The 26,521-nt window shown below is 45.5% G+C and overlaps 1 protein-coding gene across 1 annotated transcript in view; it reads right to left on the bottom strand.

Annotated features, from left to right (window-relative positions):
* The window catches only part of LOC311520134 (transient receptor potential cation channel subfamily V member 6-like), a gene marked incomplete at its 5' end in the record, with an annotated part of 35,875 nt that extends 9,961 nt beyond the window's left edge, over positions 1–25,914 (bottom strand). Inside the window, 11 exons of the mRNA XM_084627391.1 lie at positions 368–533; positions 699–775; positions 857–943; positions 1,854–2,066; positions 3,498–3,644; positions 4,308–4,483; positions 5,323–5,421; positions 18,982–19,122; positions 20,593–20,715; positions 20,962–21,059; positions 25,856–25,914. Coding sequence (XP_084483517.1) covers positions 368–533; positions 699–775; positions 857–943; positions 1,854–2,066; positions 3,498–3,644; positions 4,308–4,483; positions 5,323–5,421; positions 18,982–19,122; positions 20,593–20,715; positions 20,962–21,059; positions 25,856–25,914 — 1,386 coding nt within the window. The remainder of the gene's footprint in view (positions 1–367; positions 534–698; positions 776–856; positions 944–1,853; positions 2,067–3,497; positions 3,645–4,307; positions 4,484–5,322; positions 5,422–18,981; positions 19,123–20,592; positions 20,716–20,961; positions 21,060–25,855) is intronic.
* Between the last annotated feature and the right edge of the window lie 607 nt (positions 25,915–26,521).

The raw sequence follows: 26,521 nt of genomic DNA, 5'->3' as shown, positions 1-26,521 counted from the left end.
ATGAGAAACCAATCTGAACTGACTAATGTTCTGAGCCAGTTTAGTGACTTCTATGTCTCTAATGTCTACTGTACCCTTCACTGTCCTGTCTGTGGCCTACCTCAGTACATAAAAGACGAACCTCACTTAAAACAGCCTGCTAGATAAAGGCCAAAGGGGTTCTCGTCTGGCTCCAGCAACTCGAATCCTACGCCAGAAACTCCTGGGAAAGTGTTTCCATTCTGATGGAAGGACCAAGATATGACCATAGGCACATGCTGATGCATGGCATGGCTGGATAACTGCTGCTCAGGATCCATCTTTGCTGATATCTTTATTACAGTCTCTCTCCCTCTTTCAGTCAGGCAGTGGGCTGTGTTGTTCTTACCTTCTGTATCATGATGGTGAAGGGTCCCAGCATCTGAAAGCCTCGTGCGAAGTACATGACATTGCACCAGCCCAGCACCAGGGCAAAGGACATGGGGATCACCTCTCCAGTGGTGCTGGTGAGACGCATCACCATGGTCACCAGGATCATACAGGCATAGGTGATGCTATAGAGGATAAGGCAGAGCCAGGAGGATCAGAATCACATTTCCACTCCACACTCCCACCTCGAACACTCAAGTCTCTCCTAACGACTAACTCTCTGTAATTCCTCCAACCTCCATCCACACCAGAAAGAAATCTGTATGAAATAAGGAGAGGGGGAACCTCACATGATGATGTGGAAAGGTCCTCCCAGAATAGTTTGTCCAAAGTACTTGGTGACTCCAACTCTGAAGATATCTGGAATCTAAAAAGAATACGCTGTTCAAATTGGGGCTCAATAAGTTCACATATGCACAGAACATTAAATATTATTGATTTCCCTTACCTCAAGGATCAATATTACTATGGCTCCTATCACCGTGATCAGCTCCCCTACCAGCCTCAGATTGTCCTCGGGAGTCACATAAGATTCCTGAAAGGAGAGAAGGAGCCCCCCCTCAGTCAAACTGTGCATGGCCAGGAGAGGACTCTTAGGCCCCATCTAGGTTTGAGCAAAACAGGATTCTCCTTTCAGGATTGCTCATGCCATAGTCTCCGGAAGAGGCAGTTAGGCTAGAAGATCAAGCATGACAGCGCGAATCAGGAAACATGGGTTTCTACCCCCAGCTCTGGCACTGGATGACTGCACAGTCACCTGGACCAACAAAGCCTCCTCTTTTGGGTCCCTTAGGTTTTGGGTGCCCAACTGAAGACACTGTGGGACTGATGTTGAGAGCTGCTAAGCACCTGCAGTACCCATTAAGTTCTGCTGGAGTTGGGTGCCCAGCGCTCCTGAAGAATCGGCCCCGGGAAACAAGTGAGTCTCTTTAACTGAGCTCCAGCCCACATCTGTCCACCTCCCTTCCCCTCCCCTGCTCTGTCCCATTTACTCCCCTTCCCTTTCCATGTAGCTAATCCTCTCCTAAGTAAACCCATCCCCCCACCCCAAACAGTGGACCAACACACTGTTTGACATCACCACCTAGTTCACTCTGCTTGTGGGTTCTACCCTTTTCCCCACCCTGCATCTGTCTGGTCTCTTCAGGCTGTAAGCTCTTTGGGTACATTGCCCAACACAATGGGGGCCCCACTCTTGGCTGCCCTTAGGCACTACCACCAGAAACAGGATGCATTATTATAATAAGAAGGGTGCTATATGAGGTGCTCTCCCCTCTGAGTCAGTACTGAGCCCAACTTCCCAGCGTGCTGCTTGGGGGTGCTGTGCGGCAGGGAGCAGATGGCTGCAGGTATTCATTTGCCTACATAGCCTGTAAAGTGCTTTGGGACCTTTGGGCTAAAAAGCTGGGAAGATTTGTGGGATATTAATGGTGTACACAATGTACCTGCAGCAGTTTCTGGACGTAGATGGTATTGTCCCTTTCGTGTGTTTTGTTGCTCTGTCGACGTTTTAGAGGTCGGTAGACACAGCACATGGTGAAGCAAATCATGTACAGCACATAGAACAAGGCCAAGATGCAGAAATAGGGACGCCCATATTTATTCCACTTCAGGCTCACCAGCTCGTTCACAGGGGTTAGGTCCAGGATCCGACGGGCCTGAGAGACAAACACCAGACTTCATTCATTGCAGGGCACCTCTCTGTCCCCAAAGAGCAAACTGGCAAATCACCCCAAGTTCATGAAAACAATCACAATATCTTAAATCAAATCTGACTGGAATACTTGTCTGTCCCGTTTTGTCTGCCAAACACAGAGCAATGACTCAAAGGACATGGGCAGAGACAGGCTGCAGGAACGGGTCAGAATTTGTCCCACCTGGTCCATTAATGCCACTATACCCATCCAGAGTGCATTCACTCTGGAAACACCTGGATACCTTGCCATGCCAATAACAAAGAAGAGAGCAAGGTAGGAGAAGAAGAGAGGAGACAAAGACCTCAGTCCTGTTAGAAATGACAGGCTCTTCTTATGACAGGTTGATGCCCACATGGCAATACTGTAATATACTACAGTCATAGTCCCATACCCTGCAGTGTCTCTACAGAAAGCTGTAATGCTTCAGACCATTACTCTAGAATATTGTAATAATTTCTTGTTATAAGGGAGGTTACAGATCAAGAACTTGACTTGCCAACAGATCCCAGTGGGTGCCCCTTCCTGGTCTATACACTCTGGGTCTCCTGGAACCTGAATGGAGTCCAGCCACTACTCCAGTTTCAGGGTCCCTAGGCACATTCACAGGGTGCAGATCTTCTATCTGGCACCCTCCTCCTAGCGGTTCTGGATCCAGAGCTGATCCTTCTGACTCCGCAGTACTCAAACACACCCCTCTCCCTGGACTCTACCCATCAGGTGTGAACATCTGGTTTACAGTTTAACTCCTTCAGGGGCATGCAGTAATTACGAAGCAATCAACACATGCACACTTTGTTCAATCTACCAAATTGATGCTCTTTACTTAGTAGATGAAGCACAGGACAGTACAGATCATACCACACAATAAAACATCCTAAACACAATGCCCCTCCCTAGCTCACCCTCCCATTGGGAGTCCCTGAGGGATCATCTGTGTTCTGGCAGGTAGGCAGGCAGGGTCCTCCAGGCCCTTGTGTGTCCTACCCTTTCAGCAGCCTCCCTAATCTTTCTTTGCTGCAAAATGGCTGTCTCTTTCCCTGTTCCTCTTGTGGTGTCCCTTTATAGACTCCTGCTGGGGTCACCTGCTTCTTTTGTTCTGCCTTCTGGTAATCCTCCATTACTCCCAAACCCCCTCCCTTCAGACACAAGGAGGAAGCCACCTCTCTCAGGGTGTGCAAACCTATTGTCCCAAGGTGTTTTATTTTGAGTTCTGATCATTCACCATGATCTGGCCTGGCAGAGAAAAATGCCACAACCCTGCTAACTCTTGGGGGATCCACATCCATATAGGCTTTTTTCCAGGACATAGTAATTTCAAAATACAATTTCATAAAGTCATCCACAACTCAGAAGTGATACAAACAGACCCCCCAGTTTGTCACACCAACATACCTCTCTTTTCTTGGTGGTGACAATGAGTTCCAAGAGAGATTGGTCATCTCCCCAGGAGTCGATCTCTGTGAGGTCATACAGGGTAGAGACCAGGGGGCCGAAGGTCCACTGGATGTGCTTTCTGTTCTGCATAAGGTGCTGGAACATCTGATTGGCAAGAAGGGCAGAGCTGGGCTCATGGAAGGCTGTACACATTTGCCCAAACCACCCATCACCACCAGCACCAGTATCCCAGGACATTGAAATCACCTGCACCCCTACTTCCAACTCAGCTCCGAAAACACTTGTCTACAGAAACCTTGCAGAGAGGGGGTTGGACTGTGATCTTATTAATTCTCAAGCCAAGCAAATGTGGGATGGGTCAAAACTCGGATGGAAGACCTATGTGCTATAGGTATTACTGGTTCAGTAGGGGGTGCTCTCCTTTCTAAGTTAGTACTGACCCTAAGCCCCAGCACAGTGTTAAATGCCATGGTGCAGGTGACTCGGTAGGTGATGTTTCCTTTTCTAAGTCTCCACCTCAGCCTGGTACTATGGTGCTGATGAGGCAGGAGGTGGTGCTCTTCTCTCTCAATCAGCACTGAGCTAGTCTTCCAGCATTTTCCCCTGAACTGTCAGTGGAGAATATTACAGCTCCCCTCCAGCAACACTCCCCTGTAGTGTTACTGACACAGAGCAGTTGCTGTGTGCCACCCCAGAGGCAGCTGCATTTTGGAGTGATATCTGGAAAGTGCTTTGGGATCCTTCAGACGGAGACATGCCTCAGCAACATCAGCAACTATGAAAGCCAAGTGCTGCACACAAACTCACCACAGTGTTGCCCTCAACCCCAGCTAGCTTGAATGGAGTGAGCCCCTTGTTGTTAGGGATTAAGTCCAGGGCTCCCAGCTCCCTTTCGCTCTTGTCATAGGAGAGAAGGAAGTTGTACATCTGGCAGGCAAAAATCTTGTTGGGTTGGAGAACCAGGATGTGGAGAACAGTGTTCCCTGTAGTGGAGAGAGAGACAGAGGGATGAGATAACTGGTAAAATGGGAAACACAAATCACCTCCCAATCTTGACAGACTCTCAGACAGTCAATATACAGACCTTGCTCAGCCTCTGTACAAGAGGGTTTTCCATTAGTATTCTGTGTGGCTCTGCACAGTATGAACAGCCCCACTTGACAATTAAGGAAAAGTAGCCCGCATCTAAAGTCCTTCAATCCACAGAAAACTGAATAATAAAAGACAGCTGGTGTCGTATTTTATCTAGGCAAAAGTCTATTTAAGGTTCCAGTATAAAACTAGTCATCCTGGAACAGACCATTGTTCCAGCTAGCCAGCTCTGATATTACCACCTCACCAACTGGGATGTTTTTCCCTGGGATTCAAGTTAGCATCTTTCATAATTTTGAAACACTAGTTCTGGCCATCTCATTTCCTATGTAAATCCTGCCCGTGGTGTGTCTCACTGCAGAGGAGAGACAGGTCTCAGCTGTAATGAACACAAAGGGGATTTTTTAATGAGACTGATGCACACAGATGGACCCTGTGGCTTTCTCTCTCTTTCTGGCTCTCAGACACAGCCTTTGCAGCCTACTGTCACCACACAGGGTCTCCCTAAAGCCTGGACTGTGCTCTTATGGGAGGGACTGCTTGCTGCTGAGTACATTACGATACCATATTGCTATGTCCCTTTGTTGCCCTTCACTGGACCTTCTCAGTCTCACCAGAACCTTTCTTAAAGTGAGTTGACCAACTTCAGACACAGTCCCACAAAGGTACCATCATTTGGTACCACACCATTCGCACAGCACCTTGAAAGAAGCCACTGAAGAGCTCTTACCCAAGGAGTCTTGTGCTCTGATGTTGGCTCCATGTTTGATGAGCAACCGGACGATCTCCTCACTTCCTACACAGGCTGCGAAGGATAAGATGTGCTCCCCTGAAGAGAAAGGAATGGAGACAAGGGAATACATAATATGGAGTTAAAGAGAGGAGACGAAAAGAGGGCAAAAAACCCAGACCACTAAACACATCCCTTATACACACACACACACACATCTTTATGTAAAAAACCCATGTAAACTGTATTCCAAATGCTTTGCAGAGGTACCCAACAGGGAGGGGAGCACAGAAATCAGGAGGTACTGCCTAAGCAAGGCAAAGGAGACGTGTTTGCTGACAGGATTTTTAAAAGAGCGGGATAATGAATGAGGCAAAGAGATCCAGGGAGGCTGTTCCACATGGAAGAAGCCACAGAGGAGAAGGAAGCCACAGAGGAGAAGGGTCCTGAACCAACAAAGTGAAACTAAAACAATGAGAAGAGGGAAAGGGAAGGCTTATGTCACACAGCTAGAGGGAGCAGGGAGGGTCTGGGGTTGGGTAGAGAAACTAGCTCTGCAACACTGAGTGGGGAAAATCCACGAAGAGTTTTAAAACTCAGGAGGACAATTTGGAACTGGATCCAGTTGGAGCTGGATCCCACAATGAATGGGAAGGCAGTGGAGTGGGCGGAGGAGGGCTGGTTTGCTCACACCTGAGAAGACACGTAGGGACATCTTGCATGAGCTGGCAGCTGAAGAGCTGGGATTTAGAGGAGGCCGTATAGCAGTGAGTCAGCGCGAGCCGCATCTAACCCTGAGTTAAAACAAACTCTCTCAGGCCTCCCGCTTCATGCATACTACAGAAACAAAATGGTCACAGACAATGTTTTCAGCACACCTTTAAGGGAATGGAGAGATTGCTTATGAAGAAAGATTACAATAGTTAAATAGGAGCTGTACAGTGGAGTTAAAGGAAAACAAAGAGAGGACATAATAACTGTTTATAAGGGTCTGAAGTGGAAAACACCATGGAGGAAGAGAAATTGCTTAGGATGACAGCAGAATATGAGTCCACAGTGTGATGCAGTTGTGACAACGGCTAATATCATTCTGGGGTGTATTAACAGAAGTGTCGTGGATAAGATATGGGAGGTGATTGTCCCACTCTACTCAGCACCGGAAAGGCCTCAGCTGGAGTCCTGTGTCCATTTTTGGGCACCATGTGTTAGGAAAGATGTGAACAAATTGGAGAGTCCAGAGGAGAGCCACAAAAATTATCAGAGGTTTAGAAAACCTGACCTATGAGGAAAAGTTAGAAAAACTTGGCACGATTAGTTTTGGGGAAAAAAAGACTGAGGTGGGACCTGATAATAGTCTCCAAATGTGTTAAGGGCTGTTATATCTCCAGGTCCACTGAAGATAGGACAAGAAGTAATTGGCTTAATTTGCAGCAAGGGAGTTTTATGTTAAATATTAGGAAAAACTTTCTAACTATAAAAGTAGTTAAGCTTTGGAACAGGCTTCCAAGGGAGTATGTGGAATCCCCATCACTGGACATTTTTAATAACAGGTTGGACAAACAACTGTCAAGGATGCTCGAGATTTACTTGGTCCTGATCAAGATCCCCTCCGGCCCTGCATTTCCATGATTCTATGAGTCCATGAGTGAACAGAATAAAATAGGTCAAAAGGGGAAGTATAAACTTAATGTGAACAGAAGGTGAAATGCACTTCTGTGCAGAGAAACAGCACAGTGCCCATGCACTACTTCAGTCTCAGTTAAGCCTGCAAAATAGAGTGTAAGGCCATGCCTACACTTACAAGCTTACAGAAGCACAGCTGTACCAATACAGCTGTGCCATTGTAAGAGCGCTCATGTAGCAACGGCATGCCAACAGGAGAGAGTAATAAAATCAGCTCAACAAGTGGCAATAGTTATGTCGGTGGGAAAGCATCCCCCCACTGACACAGCGCTGTGCACACGAGTTCTTATACCAGCAAAACTTATGTCACACAGGGTGTTTTTTCACACCCCTAAGTGACAAAAGTTTTGCCGACAGAAGTGCTAGTGTAGACATGGCCTAAGTGGAATGTAAGGAGTACACCAGTCTTATACTGGCCCTATTCACAAGGTTGAATTTCACCCAGAAAGAGCAAAAGTTGCCCTATCTAAAGCAAGAACTAAAATACTCTGACCTAAGTGGAGCTTCTTCCAATTTACACGCATATGAATGAGAGCAGAATCATACCTGATACATTTTGTTTGAAAAGTTTCTATCTAAATCTATCTCTGTTTTTTTAAAAGCAATCGCATGGGGAGATTATTACCTTTATTTTTTAAGTGCTCTTGCTTTCCCCACTCTGTAATTAAACAATAGCCAGGCAGATATACAAGAGAATATTAAAAACCCTTTGGGGCTAAAAGCTCAAAGACGCCAAGTTTCAGTGGGTGTGGATTTTGATTTAATCAGGAGTAAAACTGCATGGGGAAAGCAGAACCCTGAGCCAACCTCCTCAACCCACAGTCACATACTCCTCTCCAGAGTGTTTCAAACTACTCTAAGTGAAAATTAATGAAAGCTCATTTAAAAAAAAAAAAAAAGTAAATTTCTCTGCTAGATACAGTTTAATTACAGTCAGAAATGGGTAGCATAGAATGGTTGTGCTACTCTAATTTATGTCACCTGAGGCTCTGGCCCAGCAAAATCTCAAAGGAAAAATCAATCTTTAAATACAAGAATACTCCTGAAGTGGATCATAGGATTTGGATATGGAAAAGGCCTGCTACAATCCTGTAGCCTTAACATTCCATCTATGCTGCAGGGAATTTCCTGCCTGGGAAGTTCCATTGAACAGCACAAAGTTTCTGAAATAAAGGAGCCACTCCTTTCCTGTAGGTTAGCCAGAATTGTAAGGTCCCAGGACTATTAGGTCACATCTTATCTATACCCCATGTCCCCAAGCCCAGCCAGAAACAGAAATGTTCCCAGCATTCTGCTCAAGAAACAGACCAGTCTCCTGTTAAGAGATAGCCCCACTTAGTACCAAATATACGGAATGCTATTCTGCTCCAGTTTTTTTCTTATTATCTGAGATGTTATCCTTTTAGTTTTAAGTGACTCCTGCTTTGAGGCTTCTGCTAATCTCACAGGGGAAATATTTTTGCTTTTCAGAAATGTTTCCTGGTATTCAGCCTACATTTTCTCATTGCTAAATTTCACCCCTTTATTCTTAGTTATCCCCTATGGAGTCTCTTTAACAATTCCTCTGTCTACTGGGCACATGCTTCAAGGAGGATGGGATGAGATGAGATCATATGATCATAGAATCATAGAATAGCAGGGTTGGAAGGGACCTCAGGTGGTCATCTAGTCCAACCCCCTGCTCAAAGCAGGACAAATATTCAACTAAATCATCCCAGCCAGGACTTTCTCAAGCCTGACCTTAAAAACCTCTAAGGAAGGAGATTCCACCACTTCCCTAGGTAACGCATTCCAGTGCTTCACCACCCTCCTAGTGAAAAAGTTTTTCCTAATATCCAACCTAAACCTCCCCCACTGCAACTTGAGACCATTACTCCTCGTTCTGTCATCAGCTACCACTGAGAACAGTCTAGATCCATCCTCTTTGGAATGCCCTTTCAGGTAGTTGAAAGCAGCTATCAAATCCCCCCTCATTCTTCTCTTCTGCAGACTAAATAATCCCAGTTCCGTCAGCCTCTCCTCCTAAATCATATGTTCCAGTCCCCTAATCATTTTTGTTGCCTTTCGCTGGACTGTGTCAAATTTTTCCACATCCTTCTTGTAGTGTGGGGCCCAAAACTGGACACAGTACTCCAGACGAGGCCTCACCAATGCCCAATAGAGGGGAATGATCACGTCCCTTGACTTGCTGGTAATGCTCCTACTTATACAGCCCAAAATGCCGTTAGCCTTCTTGGCAACAAGGGCACACTGTTGACTCATATCCAGCGTCTCGTCCACTTTAACCCCTAGGTCCTTTCCTGCAGAACTGCTGCCTAGCCTCTTGGTCCCTAGTCTGTAGCAGTGCATGGGGTTCTTCCGTCCTAAGTGCAGGACTCTGTACTTGTCCTTGTTGAACCTCATCAGATTTCTTTTGGCCCAATCCTCTAATTTGTCTAGGTCCCTAGGTATCCTATCCCTACCTTCCAGCATTTCTACCACTCCTCCCAGTTTAGTGTCATCTGCAAACTTGCTGAGGGTGCAATCCACGCCAACCTCCAGATCATTAATGAGATGATCTATGGCATTAAGATGAGATGGCATAGATGCTAGCCAGAAAGAGAAAGAGATATGAATGGATGGAAGAAAGAGAGATGAATAAGAGAGACAGAAAGATGGCTGACAGACAAACCCAAGTACTCTGTGGCAAGGCCCTCAGGTTTTTGCAGGCCTATTGTTCAGCAAAAGGGAAATTCTGTGGCAGCATCAGATCATGTTGTTTTTAAATGGACATGTTCATTGAAAAAATAATGCCATGAGCACCGAGCCCTTTGGATTATTTTGGGGACCCAGTCTGTGAATTCCTTACACACACTGAATAGTATCTTGCTCCACGTGTAGCTCCACTGAAATCAATAGGGCCATCTGTGAAGTAAAATACTACTCAATAAGAGGGATGTGCACATACTCTGCCCCTTTGACATGAAACTTCATTCATGTCATGGTGCCCTTACTTTTTATTACTTTCAGTGTATTGCAGAATTTTGTAACTATATAGGAGAGGGTGCTGGGGGAAGCTGGAGGTTTTAACAGCTGGGTAGGAAGCAACTGGGGATCTGACCACCTGGGAAGGAGTAGGAGGCAATTTGGGATTAACACATTAGTTGGATGTTTCTGCTAAAATGGTCCAATGTGAAGCATTTACAAATGATGGTGTAGCACCCATAAGGGCACATCAGGGTTACATTTACCTGTGCCTTGACTCTTTAAGGACTGAAAGTCTGCTGAAGGCATTAAAGGGGATAGCTCTGGTTGCATGGCAACAGCAGAGCTGTGAGTGTTCCCAGGGTATGTCTACTCTGCCATGTAAGCCCACAGTTAGTGGGACTCGAATCCGCACACCCTGGGTTTGCAAGCCCAGGGCTTGAGCATCCACACACATTGGTGACCACAGATTTACAATTTGTGGATCTGGGCCCCAAATCTGGAGATCCAGCATCCACACTGCAGCACCCGAGTCAAACCATCTATCCCAGGCTGCCTGGTGCTCTCCCCAACCCTCCCAGCTGTGGCCACTCTAGCCCCTAGATTATAGTGCAGTGTGGGAAAACTTGACTGTCCATCTTGCATGTTACAAGAAGCTGTCACAGCCCACCAAGTTCCCAACATCTTGCTGAGCCGTATTTTGGGTCTGCATGTTCTGGGCAACCAGAGACAGCATCATGGCGGAGTCACCATTTGAAGAGCTTCTCTTGCTTGTGTTTTCACTCCTGTTTCACTAAATGGGCAGAGCTTCAATGAGATGCTGGTGGACATTCGAGCCGCATTTCCTGACCCACCAAAGGCATCTGGAGGAGGAGTCGGAGGAGGAAGAGGACACAGACATTGAGGACTTGAACTAGCTGATGCTGCTTACAACTCTCAGGATAGCCACTGATGCCACCTGTGTAGACTGGCACTTCTGGATCCACAAGTACAGACTGGGCCACAAGCAGAGACTGGTGGGACCACATGGTCATGTGGATCTGGGACAACCAGTAGTGGGTCCAGAACTTTCGCATGAAGAAAGTTATGTTTCTGGAGCTTTGTGAGCAGCTTGCTCCGACCCTCCAGCATCAGGACACACATATGGGGGCGGCCAATACCAATCCAGAAGTGGGTTGCCGTAATTGTCTGGAAGCTGGCTACCCCACAATGCTACAGGCCGATTGCTAACCAGTTCAGCATTGCAAAGTCAACTGAGGGTAAAGTGGTGGCAGAGGCAATCAGGTGTGTGGTTTACTCCAAGGTGGCGATCATAAAAGATATTCCAAAAGTATCTGCTGGTTTTGAGAAAATGGGGTTTCCAAATTGTGCCAGGGCCCCGCACCCCGCTCTCTGCTCTTGGTCCCACTCTGTGGAGGGGTCTCTGGGCAGAGGACACTAGGCATAATAGTTTGCGGGTGGGCTTAAGTGTGGGGCACTGTAGTTCTCAACCTATGGCCCAGGAAATATTTTGTGGGCCACAAAGATAAATAGGTTGAGAACCACTGCACCAGAGATTCACCAAAATCTGGCTGTGCACCTGTGACCAACTAGCAAGGACTTCTTCATGTTGGTGGCCATAACAAATACAGCAGAAGGTTCACTCAGCGGTCAGAATAAAATGGAAGTATTAAGTGCCAAGCAGCTGTACTTGAACCAGGGAGTGACTTCCATTTTCTGGGAGTTGATTGGCCAGTCTTGGGACTCCTGGACCCAGACCCAAACCTGCCCCCAGCTGTTGCGGCCCCAGCCGCAGCCCCCTTACCTTGTCCACACACACCCCTAGCCGCGGCCCGGCTCTTGGGAAGGGGGGTGTGGACAGGGGTAAGGGAGGGCACTGCCATGAAAAGTCTGGGGACCCTTGGTGTAGCTGTTTGGGCTAGGGCTGGAGCCTGGGCTCTGAGACCCTCCCCCTTCCAGCCTAAGCCTGAACTTCTACACTACTATTTTTAGCCCTGCACCTCAAGCTCCATGAGGCAGAGTCAATTGGCCTGGGCTCTGAGACTTGCTGCTGCAGTTTTTTTTCTTTTCCTTTTCCTTTTTTTTTTTTTTTTTTTGCTATGCAAACCTACCCTAAGAGACAAACCTGAACCTGAATCTTTTGTAGACTGTTCCAGGAATAGCTGCTAGGGGAGATTTAATGGTTTGTAAGTACTCTGGCGGGGGGAGTTAGAGGACCTTCACATGGACATAGGAGCCCTTTAATACCTGCTAAAGGATGAAGTTTTAAGAGAAGTTTGTGACTCTCTGGGTATTTCTGGGTCAAGTCAGAGTGAAACTGCAGCTAAATGTCATTTTGCTTTAGTCAAATATAGAAGAAGCAATTTACATGAGCAGGATGAGTTGGAAGATCAGGAAGTGTCTGCACTGCTGTCATTAAAAGATAAGATTTTACACCTCACAGCAATGGAGAAGCAAATGGGAAAAACTGATGAAAGACCATTCAGAAACGGTAAAGTGAAAAATTAAAATAGAATGAAATGATGAAAAAAATTAAAACCAGCCCCCTGTTGTCAAATCTGTCAGCCTACCACAGAAAACAAAAGCAATTTTAAAGAAAGACTTTAAACCTACAGAGAAGATTGGGAATTTCCACCAAAAGGACAGGTTAAGCCAATCAATTGAAAGTGGGACTCAAACGGGGTACACTGAGGCAGAAAATATGTGATCGGGGCTCTTTGCCCAGCACGGAGCTTCAGGGGCTACTTGGAGAGAAAAACTAATCTGAGCCTGCCAAAACTGAGGGGTATCTTAAGATCCTATAATCAAGAAAAAAGAAAAGGAGTACTTGTGGCACCTTTGAGACTAACCAATTTATTTGAGCATGAGCTTTCGTGAGCTACAGCTCACTTCATCGGATGCATCTTAACTGTGAAGACAGACTAACACGGCTGTTACTCTGAAACCTATAATCAAGAAAATGTGCCATTGAACTTTACCTGCAGCTCTCAAGAGCAACACAAGAGCCAAAACAGACACCTCTGGATTTCCTAGTCTGAGCCCTTGATTTGAGACATAATGTTTGCCAGCCTGACAAGAAGCTGACTCTGACCTAAGAAATGACCTTGTCTTTGTACAAAACATGTTCCTCCATACAGTCCTGACAGGACTGCAGAATGACAATATTCAGACTGTGATTCAACTTTATTTAAAAGATAATCAGGTTGCAGATGAGACCTTGTTTGAGAAGCTGCACACTTTTGTAAATGATCAGATAGAGAGAGAGCAGAAGCTGGGGAATGGAGGCGTATGTGCTACGGCAGTTGCATATAATTCTGTTCGGTCGTCCTATACACAGAGCACTGATCAGAGAGTAAAGCAACACTTCCTCCCAAAGGAAAAGGAGTCTCCCATACTGATCAATGAGGTAAGGGAACTAAAGGCTAGTATTGATGCAATCTAAGATGTGATAGCTGAAATTAACATATTAAAGCAGGCTGTCCAGGACTTGTGGCACCTTAGAGACTAACCAATTTATTTGAGCATGAGCTTTCGTGAGCTACAGCTCACTTCATCAGATGCATACCGTGGAAACTGCAGTAGACATTATATACACACAGAGACCATGAAACAATACCCCCTCCCACCCCACTGTCCTGCTGGTAATAGCTTATCTAAAGTGATCATCAAGTTGGGCCATTTCCAGCACAAATCCAGGTTTTCTCACCCTCCGCCCCCCCCCCCCCCGCCACAAACTCACTCTCCTGCTGGTAATAGCCCATCCAAAGTGACCACTCTCTTTACAATGTGTATGATAATCAAGGTGGGTCATTTCTAGCACAAATCCAGGTTCTCTCACTCCCTCACCCCCCTCCAAAAAACCACACATACAAACTCACTCTCCTGCTGGTAATAGCTTATCCAAAGTGACCACTCTCCCTACAATGTGCGTGATAATCAAGGTGGGCCATTTCCAGCACAAATCCAGGTTTTCTCACCTCCCCCACCCCCATACAAACTCACTCTCCTGCTGGTAATAGCTTATCTAAAGTGATCATTAAGTTGGGCCATTTCCAGCACAGTCTCTAAGGTGCCACAAGTACTCCTTTTCTTTTTGCAAACACAGACTAACACGGCTGTTACTCTGAAACCTGTCCAGGACTGTGACAAAAGAACTGATAATGGTATGAGCAGTCATGCAGACATGAAGCAAGCCCAGAGAAGAAGATGTGTTGTTGCAGGCAATCTGGCAGAGTCAGGATGTGGTATAGGAAAAGCAGAGATAAAGCTGATACTGCATCTGATTTACCAGGAGCAGCCTGCAGTTGCTGCTCCTGAGGGAATTCTGAGCCAAAAAAAATAAAAATTCTGCACACAATATTTTAAAATTCTGCAAATTTTATTTGTCAATAAATAAATGTGGAGCCTCCAGCATGGCAGTGGGGAGCACAGGCCACTGGCTGCATGGAGGTGGGAAATCACCCTGCAGCCCTCCCCAGGACATGGACTCTGTGGTGAGGCTGCACCCAACCCTGACACAATGCAAGGGCCGGGCCTGCCCCAGAAACACCCTGGGGCCCTGCCCCTCCATGCTAGGTGCACCAGGTGTGGGCAGGCAGGCTCAGCCCAGCAGGATCCAAGTGTGGGGGGATCCAGGTGTAGGATGAGAGGGTTCTGTGTGGTGCAATCTGGGTGTGGGCAGCTGAGCGAGGTGTCTGGGTGGGGGCGGGATCTGAATGCACAGAGTCTGGTTCTGGGTGCAAGGGCAATGGGATTCTGAAAGGGGTCTAGGCAAAAGTAGTGGGGCTCATTGGTGCAGTCTGAGTGTAGGGGACTCAGCAGGGGGGATCCAGGAGAACTTAGTGGGGTGGGGGTCCAGGTACAGCTGGTTGGGGTTCAGTGGGGAGAGGTTCTGGGTGAAGAGGGCTCGCCAAGGTGGTCCAGGTGAAGGGGAGGTAGGGGGCACATTGGGGTGGTGAGGAGCTCTGTGACATTGCGAACGCTGTGGCCCCGGGGCTGGAGGAGCTGTGCCCTCCCTCTCTTTTGCTACAACAAACACCTAGCTATAATAGCCAAATGGCTTGGACCCAGGGGGTTCGTTATAGGTGGGTGCATAGGCACCAACTCCGTGGGTGCTCCGGGACTGGAGCACCCATGGGGAAAAATTGGTAGGTGCTCTGCACCCACTGACAGCTTCCTGCCCCCGCTCCAGCTCTGCCTCCACTCCGCCTCCTCCATGAGCACGCCATGTGCCCGCTTTTCCCCCCTCCCTCCCAGTGCTTGCTGCCGCGAAAGAGCTTCTTAAAGGGCAAAGGTAAATCTAATTCTGACATTCGTTTGTGCGTGCTACACTCCCCCCTCAAATGTTAGGAGCATGTACTGGGCCTTTAAGAGCAGAGCACATGTTAACGGGAACTGGATTGGGGCCAGTGAGAACTGGCTGGAGGCACTCCAGAGTCAGCTTCACCAGCTACACAGCTAGGAGCACATGGCTTCCCTTTGTTTTATGTACTTCTGTTTTAGTTCTAATAAAGCCTTACTTCTACATCCAGACTGTGCCTCCTTCTTACGAAACCACAAGACAACACATTGTAAATGTGATGTTGTCCCAACATTTATATTAAAACGTCTAACATACAGTCCATCCATTTGACTTATTAGTCAAATCCAAGAGTTCCACAAGTGCATGGTGCTGCTCTCTTACCAAGTGGCAGAGTACTTGTCAGGAACCTTTCAGAGAAAGGAGCAAAAGGCAAATTAAGATCCTAGTGGGAAGATAAGATTCATGTAGTACTTCAAAGGAAAGGGGATAGTTCAGTCTATGAAGTAAAAGCAGAAGATGTAAAAGGATATGTTAGAGCTCTTCACTGCAATCTTTTACTTTCCTGTGACTTCTTACTTAGGGATATAATTCCATCCTCTAACCCACCGCAGGCGGGGAGGGATAGCTCAGTGGTTTGAGCATTGGCCTGCTAAACCCAGGGTTATGAGTTCAATCCCTGAGGGGGCCATTTAGGGATCTGGGCCTGGAATTGGTCCTGCTTTGAGCAGGCGGTTGGACTAGATGACCTCCTGAGGTCCCTTCCAACCCTGATATTCTATGATAAGACACAGAAAACAAGGCAAGCTAGTGCAATAAGAGATAACAAAAGGACAGCAGTGAGGGTGAAGATGAACCACATTACGTGATGGTTCCAGATACTGCCCATAGTACAGACCCTCAATTCCTGGGAAATGAGGATGTAGTTGATTCTGTAAACTTGAAAGCAGCTGAGTGGAGTGATATGACATTCACAGCTGCTGTAGAGAAACATGAATGCCAAAATGAGACCATGGAACCTGAAACAAGCACTGCACAAGAGGACAGATCACCAGACAATCCACTAACATGTGAAGTCACCTGACCAGCGAGAGAAAAGTCCCACTGACATATGAACGATTAGGAACACCTACTTATAAGTGTCTAAATCCAACTTTTGGACTAGTGAATGCATCATGGATTTATCCACTTGTTTGTCACATGCCATACCAAGCGCCTATTCCTGGACCTAATCTTACATTCTCTCCAAGGCTGATGTAATATTGGGAAATGAAGTATTTGATAGCTCTGGATAGTTTATAATTATGTTAATTTAGTATTGTGATGCTGTATGATAGAAACATGACCATTTATATAATGAATATTGCCATTGTTAGACAATTGCAACAAATCGTGTACAAAGTAAATCATGTACAATGTTAATGAAAACGTTATGATTTGCTAAGTATGATTAGCTTGTTTGTATCCGTGTATCATCACAGTATTTGAAGTTAAGAATATAGGCTATATAGATCTATATCCCAAATGTGTTTGCTCCTGGGATAACATCCCCAAGGTAAAAAGAAAAGGAGGACTTGTGGCACCTTAGAGACTAACCAATTTATTAGAGCATAAGCTTTCGTGAGCTACAGCTCACTTCCTCAGATGCATATCGTGGAAACAGTTTCCACGATATGCATCTGAGGAAGTGAGCTGTAGCTCACGAAAGCTTATGCTCTAATAAATTGGTTAGTCTCTAAGGTGCCACAAGTCCTCCTTTTCTTTTTGCGAATACAGACTAACACGGCTGCTACTCTGAAACATCCCCAAGGTAATTTACATCCAGTCTGGCCAGCACATTGTGAATGAACTATTCAAGTTGATGGCCCATTAAAGAACATCTAACACTCACAATGGGCCACAGAAGAAGCTTGTCCCCACCCAGTGAGTCTTCCTGTGGATGCTTTAGCCAGAATATGGGTAAAGGCTGCTCCTGTGAGTCTTCAAAGCATGTAAGGGCATGTGACTTGCTCGTGTGACTCTGGACTCCATCTTGGGCCTAAAATAACAAGGAAGCTCTAATCAAGGACTCATGACCCCCAAGCTGCTGTGGTAAGTTCCAGAGAGAAATTTGCAAACTAGCAGTTTATTCCATCACTGCTTCAAATCTGATATAAGAACTTTTCAATCTCTTATATGTACATGATTTCCATAACCACTTTAACTCTCTTCTATTTATTTTCTCTTATAAATAAACCTTTAAATTTCAGTTACTAATGGATTGGCAGCAGTGTGATTATTGGCTAAGATCTGAATTATATATCTACCTGGCTAAGTGGATGGTCTCTTGATATCAGAAGAAACCTTGGTTTGATTAAATTGGTTTTCAATAGCCACTCATCACAAAGTCTAGTGTCTGGGGGTGAAATAAGGGCTGGGATGCCTAAGGAGACTGCATCTTTGACTTCGTGTTAACCAATGTGGTGAGACAGAAGTTTACTTTTGTTACTAGCTTGGTAGAATAACCACCATTTTGGGGAGAGTCTGCCCCATTTCTCAGCAGCTTGTCCTGAATCTGGCATCCTCAGCTGTGACCCACTGAGGCACGGTGAGAGATATGGTTTCTAACTAGCTTGCCATATGCCCAGTAACTTGGCATGACATGGTTATAGCACTGATTGTATAGGAACTGTTATTCCATAAGATATGAATATCTTTGGGAATTTGAGGTGTTCAGAACTAACTATTCAGTTGGCTAATGGAACTAAAATTGCCACAGAAACTTTCTGCTGAATGTAAAATAAACTAAAGAGACTTGCAGAAGATTTCACTGTCAGTACCAGAGCTTGTTACAGAGGAAGATACTCAAAGACTAACTTGAGAATGACTGTTACAAACTTGTGGAACTTGGATGACTGCTAATAAGTCAAATGGATGGACTGTATGATATATTTTTTAAATAGAAATGTTGGGATGACATTACATTTATGAGGAGGGAGAGTAGCACTCATAAGGCAATATCAGGCTTATATTCTCCTGTGCCCTATCCCTTTAAGGACTGAAAGTCTGCTCAGGGGGGTCAAAGGGGATACTCTGGTTGCAGAGTTCAGAGTAGCAGCCGTGTTAGTGCTTTAGCTCATGAAAGCTTATGCTAAAATAAATTTGTTAGTCTCTAAGGTGCCACAAGTACTCCTTTTCTTTCTGGTTGCAGAGACATAGATAGGTGTGCTGAGCAGTAATGGGGCTTGTGCAAGGTGTATTTGTTTGGTTTTTTTATACTAAAGTTTATAAAACTTCAGTTTTAACTATCCCTGGTCTAGGAGTGAAACAATGGCATAATAATTCTCGTTAGGCTTCAGAGTTATCACCCAAATGAAAAGAATGGATAAGTAGGCTCATCACAGAGCTATTACGATAGGCTGGCTACAGACTCAGGCAGACATTACTCCATTGGTTTCATTCAGGTCATGTTAGGGCAAGTGGTCTACATAAAGGCTAGAGATTTAACATTTTTTAGAAAATGAAAGCTGAACTTCTAGAGCACAATTCTGTAGCAAGGTCTGCATTGCATAGCAGTTGCATAAACAGGAATTCCCAGAGCACATGGGGCCCTGTTGACAGAGAGAGGGACAGAAAGGGAGCAGACCATACCAGATCCAGAGAGGCCACAGAACTCATAGTGTGTCAGAGAAGAAAAGTCTGGTGGCAGTCAAGGCCTGCAGATGGAGCCCTACCAAAGTAAATGAGATTGTGGCTGCTGAGTCTGAAGACGTAGCCAGTGGCCTGTGGGTTGTTGACATCAGCCCCCTTCTCAAGCATCGCCTTCACAAGTTTGAAGTTCTTATTCACCACAGCGATATGGAGAGCAGTCTCCCCTGCAACACACAATCACACCCCTTTTGTAATGCCAACATTGCACCACAGGGAGCAGAGGCACTTCAGAGATCAACTGTGTAACCAAGGCCACTTTATTAGTAAATAACTGAAAAATCCAATGGGCAAAGTCTGGGGTGTTCAAAGGACCTTAAGGAAGTCACCTGCCCAGCTCCCATGGAATTCCAGTTGCATGTGAGTGGTTAATGTCCCTGGAAAATTGCAGCCCAAACTCTTATCTCTGTTACACTGGCTATCCCAGTGACTTCAGTGGATTAACCCCAGCAGAATTTTGCCCAGTGTTTTCACTAATACCGCCTTTATTGTGTCTTAGCCCTAAGGTAGGACTTGCAACTGTGAAATTAATTGCTGTTAAATGACTTACACTTGCAACTTCTCTCTCACCACTTTTCAGTGAAGTGGTTTAGTGCCTCATTAATTCCACTTATGCTCCTGCTCATATTTTACACTTCTGTAACACTTTCCAGCTGAGGATCTCAGAGCACTTCACAAATGTTTATCAATTAAACCTCACATTAACCCGTGTGCAAGAGCCTGGAATATCTAGCCTGAAACTAAATGCAGAGAAATTAAGTGACTTGGTCAGTAACAGGATGGTGGCTAGAATTCAGGTCTCCTGACTTCCCATCCCCTACTCGAGCCACTAGACCATATTCTTTCCTCCCTTGCAGCTGGTTCTGGGGTAGAAGGAGGCAACTCTTTAACAATGCACAGTGACAATACAGTCGGTAGACCCTAAAGAAAAAATCCATATCCAAGTGAAAATGCAGAGGGAATTAATGGAGGTAGAATGTAATTTACAAACCCTGAAATTAATAACCCTACCCTGGAGGGCCTAGATTTTATGTCTCATCTGGAAGATGGCCGCTCCAGCAGCACTGCATCCTCCTGACAACATGTGAGGCATTTGGGACAGTACTGACTCAGAGAGGTGACCAACCTCTAGGGAATCAATCACACCACTCCCTAGAGCATATCTCCCTCTAGCACCACACTGGGACACTAGGTTCAGGAATAACTTAGATGGAAAAGCATCACCTACTGAATCAATACTACTTCTTCCAGCACTTAGATCTTTCCTTGGAGGTTTTCCACTCAAAAGTTGACTGTGCTTAGCTAGGAGTCCAGATATAATTATTGGATCTCAGATTTTGGGGTGGTAGTTGGGAATAGGATATCCTCCAAGGATAAAATGACCCTCTAAATGCACCCTCTTTTAAAGGAATATGTATAGGTTTCATTTCCTGGAGATCTGTTGGGAACACAACAGCACCCATGGGTAGTTGAAAATGAAGGTAAGTGGCAGTAAAACATGATTCCCTGAAACAGACCATTTTATAAAGGGCACCTTGGGATCTGGACACAAAGCTAACAGAATCTCAGCGACTATGCCATATCTCCCAGCCATTCCGGCAGTCTCAGCCCATGTCTATTCATCTTGGCATTCTTACCTGCATAGAATTCTGATGTCATTGCTTCATTGACAAGTTCTGGAGCTGCATCCATCAGCATCTGTGCAGCCTCCACACTATCATACAAGGCAGCCACATGAAGAGCTGTCTCCCCCAAGGCACCTGGAGAGAGAGAGTCATGTATATGTGTCATAAGTTCCTTTGCCAGCCTGGTGAGATGAATCTTAGAGAGTAATACACTCAATCCTGAGGACTCCCTACCCTCACGCAAAGAGTGTTTTCACTCCGACCTGCCAAGATCACCCTTTTCTACTGCTTGAGAAGCTTTGCCATCCTCCAGACTCTCAGTCCCAAGGTGTCCTCTCCTTGCAGCTATCCTAGTCATGGACACCATATGGAGTACCCTACCTCTTTGATGAATATCACAAGTATGGCAGGTGAGCAGTTTCTGGATGGTTTGGACATCATTTTCCTTGGCAGCCTGGAGCAAGGAGGACTCCCAGATCCTGCAACAAGAAAAATCACCAGATTAGAACCTTATAACAAATAAGATGCTCATCGTAAACACTTTCTTCCATATCAGCAAAGCATTCAAAAAACGGGGATGCAATATTTTATTATCAAGATGATAGCTTAGAAATGTCTAAGAAAGCTAGACAGGCACATGCATGAGTAATCCACTTTCTATAAGGTCAATTTCTGCATAACCCAGGGAACTATAGTCCTTTTTTAAAAAGCCTTTGTAGTCCTAGTAAAAATGTCACATAGGGAACAGAATTTCTGGCTCCATTGGTAATTTATGATTCCAAGTTATTTCTACAATATTTATAAATCTTGAGTAGAAATTGCAAATAGTAAGAAATTGCAAAGTAACAAGTCAAATTCCCACTAATTTCCCACTGCCAACCCACAGCATTGTCATATCTGAACATGAGTGTAACATTTCAATACATTCTTTGAATGATTGTAAAATGCTGTATTTCCATTTCAGATTCACCAGCAGATTTTGTGATTCTAGACCAGTATACATTGGATCAGTGATTCTTGTCAAAGAAGAGAGTTAGCTAACGTTCTCATCTTTTTGTCATTGGTGTAAGATCTTGGGTAAGTGACTGGTTTCTTGGGACTAGGAGCAACCTGAATGTGGTGTGATTTCTTGTGTGACTATTTTTCACATAGTCCAGCTTGCCTGGGTGGCAAGATAGACTGGGGAGTATAAGGGGACAGTCTGTGACTCCATGGAAAGACTGGGATAGTGGTCCAGGATTTCATATTTGTTACTGGCTTGGTGAGATATAATTATAGCAACACCATCAGTTTAGGGTGTCTGCCTTGTTTTCTGACATCTGCCCTGCTCCTAGTTGTGAGCCAATCAGACAGCATGACATTGAATTTTCTCCAACCCCTTATAAGCTGCCACCAGAGCTTCAAATTAATATAATTTTCAAAGAAAAAATGGATGTGTGCCCATAAGCTACAAGGTCATGTGGCACATTGTGACACTTTTGAGGTTACCCATTGGTATAGGTGAATTGCTGCTGCCTGCTTATGGGTCAAGGGAGACTTGTTTGGGCCCACCGAGGGAAATTCACCCAAAACGACTGGCTGCTGGCAACATGAGTGCCCTACCCTGGACTCTGATCGCCCCACTCTTTCCCTCTGCAGGCTAGCAATTTGCACTCCCCAGCCTTTAGGCTTCCTGAGTGAGTCCTTGAGGCAGAGCAGAGAGAACCTGTTGCTAAATTTCTGGAGGTAGTTAGCCCCCAGAGTTCTGCTTTGGCCCCGGGGCATGTATCCTGCTAACCTGTCTGTACACCTCACTTCATTACACTCAAGCACTCAGTCCCTTCACCTCTGGATACCCTCAGTGCACATAGATTCACTGCCCCCTTGGAAGCAGTGCCCACCAGCTCACTAGTTTGACCTCAGTTACAACACTCTCCTTAGCACACAGCACTTACTAGTGTCTATAGTAAAATCAAAGAGAAGTTAAAGTTTATTTAACAAAGCTTAAGGTAAAGATTCAAATAGAAGCAAGTATAAGGATTAGAAATATATAGCTACAGATAAAAGAAAAATGTGAAACATAATCTACAGCCTATATTTACTAACAAGTTCCTCTCCTGTCTAACGTGGTATTTCTCTCCCAACGGTCAGTCCATATAGCACTTCAAGTATCAGGTCTAAAGTGCTGGGATACATTTTTCATGAGACGCTGACAGAGTATTGCCTCCCTAATGGATACCACCTTGGGCCCTTCTTTCTCCTATTAGACAGTTCCAGACCTTTTGTCTCTTTTCATAATCAGGGCATTTTGTTACCTTCAGTTTGCCCTGATACTAACCCCCAGTGAAGACCTTTGTCTTGGGCTTCTTGTGCTCTGTAAAGGCCCAGCCTGCATCTTGTCAGAGTGTAAACACTTGGCTGGGCTGGGTCGATAGATTGTCAGCTGTTCCCACTCTTGAGTGAGTTAGCCATGAGAACCACCTTGCCCCAGATGACCAGTTTCACCTCCAGCAGCTTTGGAGCACAATGTTCTACATGTTACATAACTCTTAAAATTTTTCCATCCATCCATCCCGCAATAACTATGATGACCAGTGAGTTCTTAACTTTCAGCAGAGACCACACATGGTGTTAGCCGACGGCCAAGGATGTTTGGTGAGGTGCCAGCTATGCCCGTTTATACCATCCGTGACTTTAACCGCTAGGACGCACTGTCCCTTCGCGGCGGGCAGCCCGGGCTAGGCTGACGGATGCCCCAAGGTCCTAACCACCCGTGACTTTAACTGCTAGAGCTCAGAGCTCCTTCGCAGCGGGCAGTCAATACTGACTGACAGGTGCCCCAATGGCAGCACTAAGAGCCTCTCCACACCTGTGACTTTAACTGCTAGAGCTCAGAGCTCCTTCGCAGCGGGCAGCCAGGATTGACTGACAGGTGCCCCAAGAGTTTGCCCCGTGGAGGCGGCACAACTCAGCGCTAGGCTCTTAGTACTCTCACCTAATGGCCAGGCTTTAGAGCCAAAACGGCTGAGGTTCTTTAATTGTGTTGGCTGCTTTACAGTAAACCAGAGAAAACAAGTCAGGCTTATGCATAAATGGTTACCAAAATTTATTAAGCTAGATTCTAATCATGTGGTTACAAAATTGCTAGTGCCTACTTATTTAAATGTAGAGATGTTACACACACAAACAAGTTACAAAACTGAAGCCACAATCCCAAAGAAAAGAAAACAAAGTATAGAGCTCTATTTCAAAATATGTGTACACTAAAGATAGGAGATCAGGTGTGGGTGCTTCTTACCCTCCTTGCATCTCTCGATTCCAGCGGTGCCAAGCCAGGATCGGTCACTCAATTCCGCGGAAAGACGAATAAGGGACAAGGCGTAGGGACCCTCTTAGCTGCAGAAGCCTTGGGAGGCTGTCACTTATCTGACCAGCAGATAGATAGTGAAAAGCACTCAAAAATCATGGTGCTGTAGGTCCCCTACTTATACCTCTGTACTCCTTTATTCTCTTTCTCCTTTCTTATGCCAAATTGAGGCTGGTCTGTCGGGGTGACGCCAGCTTTCGCAAGAGTAGTTTACACTTGCAAAGGAGAGAAACAATAAGTGTCGACGACTGGACATTTCTTTTATCAGGGTAAATATTTTCCCAACTAGGATGTTGGTGTGTGTGCATCACGCTATTTAGTAGGGGCTAAGAGCCATGTCTGTCACAGGGCCTCTGCCTGCTGTGAGTTTAATCGTTGTATCTGTTCCCAGAGGCACATTGTAGCAGCACACCTGTGCTTTCACAGCTTCAAAGGCTGTGCTGGAATATATGTTAAGTGCCCTGTTCCTGCTTCCTCCTGTGTTTCCAGCAATGCTGGTCTGAGGGGCGGGGGCTGGCTGTCTGGCTACATTCCACCCCCTGATGCACCACACTACATCCCAGATTGCAAGGTGGCGGTGATGCCAGCACCTCTTGCCCTCCTTGGGGAAATCTAGAAATACCCAACAACCAAATTAGAGGATGAGGGTTCGCGGAATTGGTTAGGATCCCTTTTTAGCTCTAGGTATCTGATTTGCGTGGAGGACAGAGCAGTTTGAATCAAACGCTTCATAATACATAAAGTTACACAAAAAACAATTACAATAATTAAAATGGTTAAAACAGTATTCACAACCGAATGTAAAAACGGGGAGAGGGAGAATCCCAAGTGTTGAGCTAACCATTGCATCCATGAGGTTTGTCCATTCTCAGCCACTGCATGTAAAATTTTAACTGCACCTTTAATAGCAACCACATCTTGCTCTATTTGCCCTGAATGATTTACATAAAAACAACAAGATTGGTTGATGACAGCACACACTCCTCCTTGCTGGGCTAGTGTAGCGTCCAGTGCTATTCTGTTCTGCAGAGCATATCGGGCCACAGACTGAAGTTGTTCATTTAAAAGCCCTAATGCATCAGCAGTATGATTCAGAGCAATTTCCAATTGTCCAGAAACATTTGCTATTGCCATCTCGAGCTCAGTTATACCTAACCAAGGTATAAGTGCACGTGTAAATCGGTGAAAACCAGAGGGCCGTTCAATCAGGGGGTTGTAGGTGAACTTTCGTTTGGACCGGTGTATAAAACTTCCCAGATTTGTTATTCTGGGGGCATTAACATGAGGGTGTACTGTTAGTCCCTCGGGTACTGCATGTCCCAGTGAACACCTTCCAGTCCAACCTACAGGGAGATATTTATACGCCTTGTCCCCACAAATAAAGAACAAGCCAGGTTCTTTACTAAGAATAGGTGAATAAGGTCCTCTGTGCCACCTGCCCCCCTCAGGTTTAGGTATGGGTTGGTGATATGGAACACAATATCCCATCTTAATGTTAGTACAGAGCAAAACTATTAACAAATCTTCTAAAATTTGATCTGAGCGAAAAAGTCCATTTTCATTACACTGATCTAATAAGGAGTTAATAGATTTGATTAGCAATGGGTTATAAATGTGTCCGGAACTGGGAATAAAGAACAGTGATTGGTCATACCAATCTCTGCTTTCAGGGTATCTACTCATATTCAGGGGAACAATTGTGGCATTATATATACTAAAAAGGGGTCTATGTTCAAGTGTGCCATTGATGGGACCTTTCCAACATTTTAAAGTTCTTTTGTCGCTCATGGGTGGGTAGGTAGTCCAACCCCCACTTTTCTGATCAAATACAATTGTATGGGCACATTGCTGCTTATTTAGACTACCCATTTGTATGTCACCCTGAGTTTCAAAACAAATAGGGTATACTTCTTTAGATGATCCCGTTACATATTCCACAGGCTGTCCCCAAACAGTGCGATGCCATTGTCCCACCTCCCCCGAGTCATTGCGAGGGTTGTTGGTGTACCATGCTGGTCCCCACTGAAAGATGTCGCTTTTGTTCCACCAATCATTTAGGCTGAGTGGTACAAATTCAAGTCCCAGTCCATTGGTTGAATCTAGCAAGGTGCACATCCAGCAATTTGTAGCACCAGCAGCTGAGGCGATGGTTTGGATTGCTCCCCGAAGAGGATGTTCTGGTATTGCCAAGGTGACTGGAGCCAACAGAAGGATCATGAGGGCTTGCAGGAACATATCTCTGGTGGGTCGTGTTCTAGCTAAAAAACTTATTTTAAAACCAAAAGCAAAAATTACACCTGCTATTATAAGTAATGGCAAATATATCAACAGTCCATAGTAGTCTCTAGTGATCAAACAGGTCTGCTGCATGGTCCATTTTGCTGACAGGTTAGCTGGCAGGTTGCTCGGAACCATGGGACCATTCCTGCAATAAATCACATGGTCAGCCGGTCTTGGATGCGATCCAAGCCTCTGTAATGGTTATTAGCCTTTTATCAGCATTTAAGGCACTCCATACACCTTTCTCTTTATAGGCATGCAAAACGCAGGTAAAGGTTCCCAGGGCTGGGTGTTTAATCACAACAGTATCTCCGG

Source organism: Lepidochelys olivacea (genome assembly GCF_965140295.1).
Source record: "Lepidochelys olivacea isolate rLepOli2 genome assembly, chromosome: 1".
Lineage (NCBI taxonomy): Eukaryota > Metazoa > Chordata > Testudines > Cheloniidae > Lepidochelys > Lepidochelys olivacea.
The sequence above is the reverse complement of the archived record's forward strand: the minus strand, read 5'-3'. Positions and strand labels throughout refer to the sequence as shown.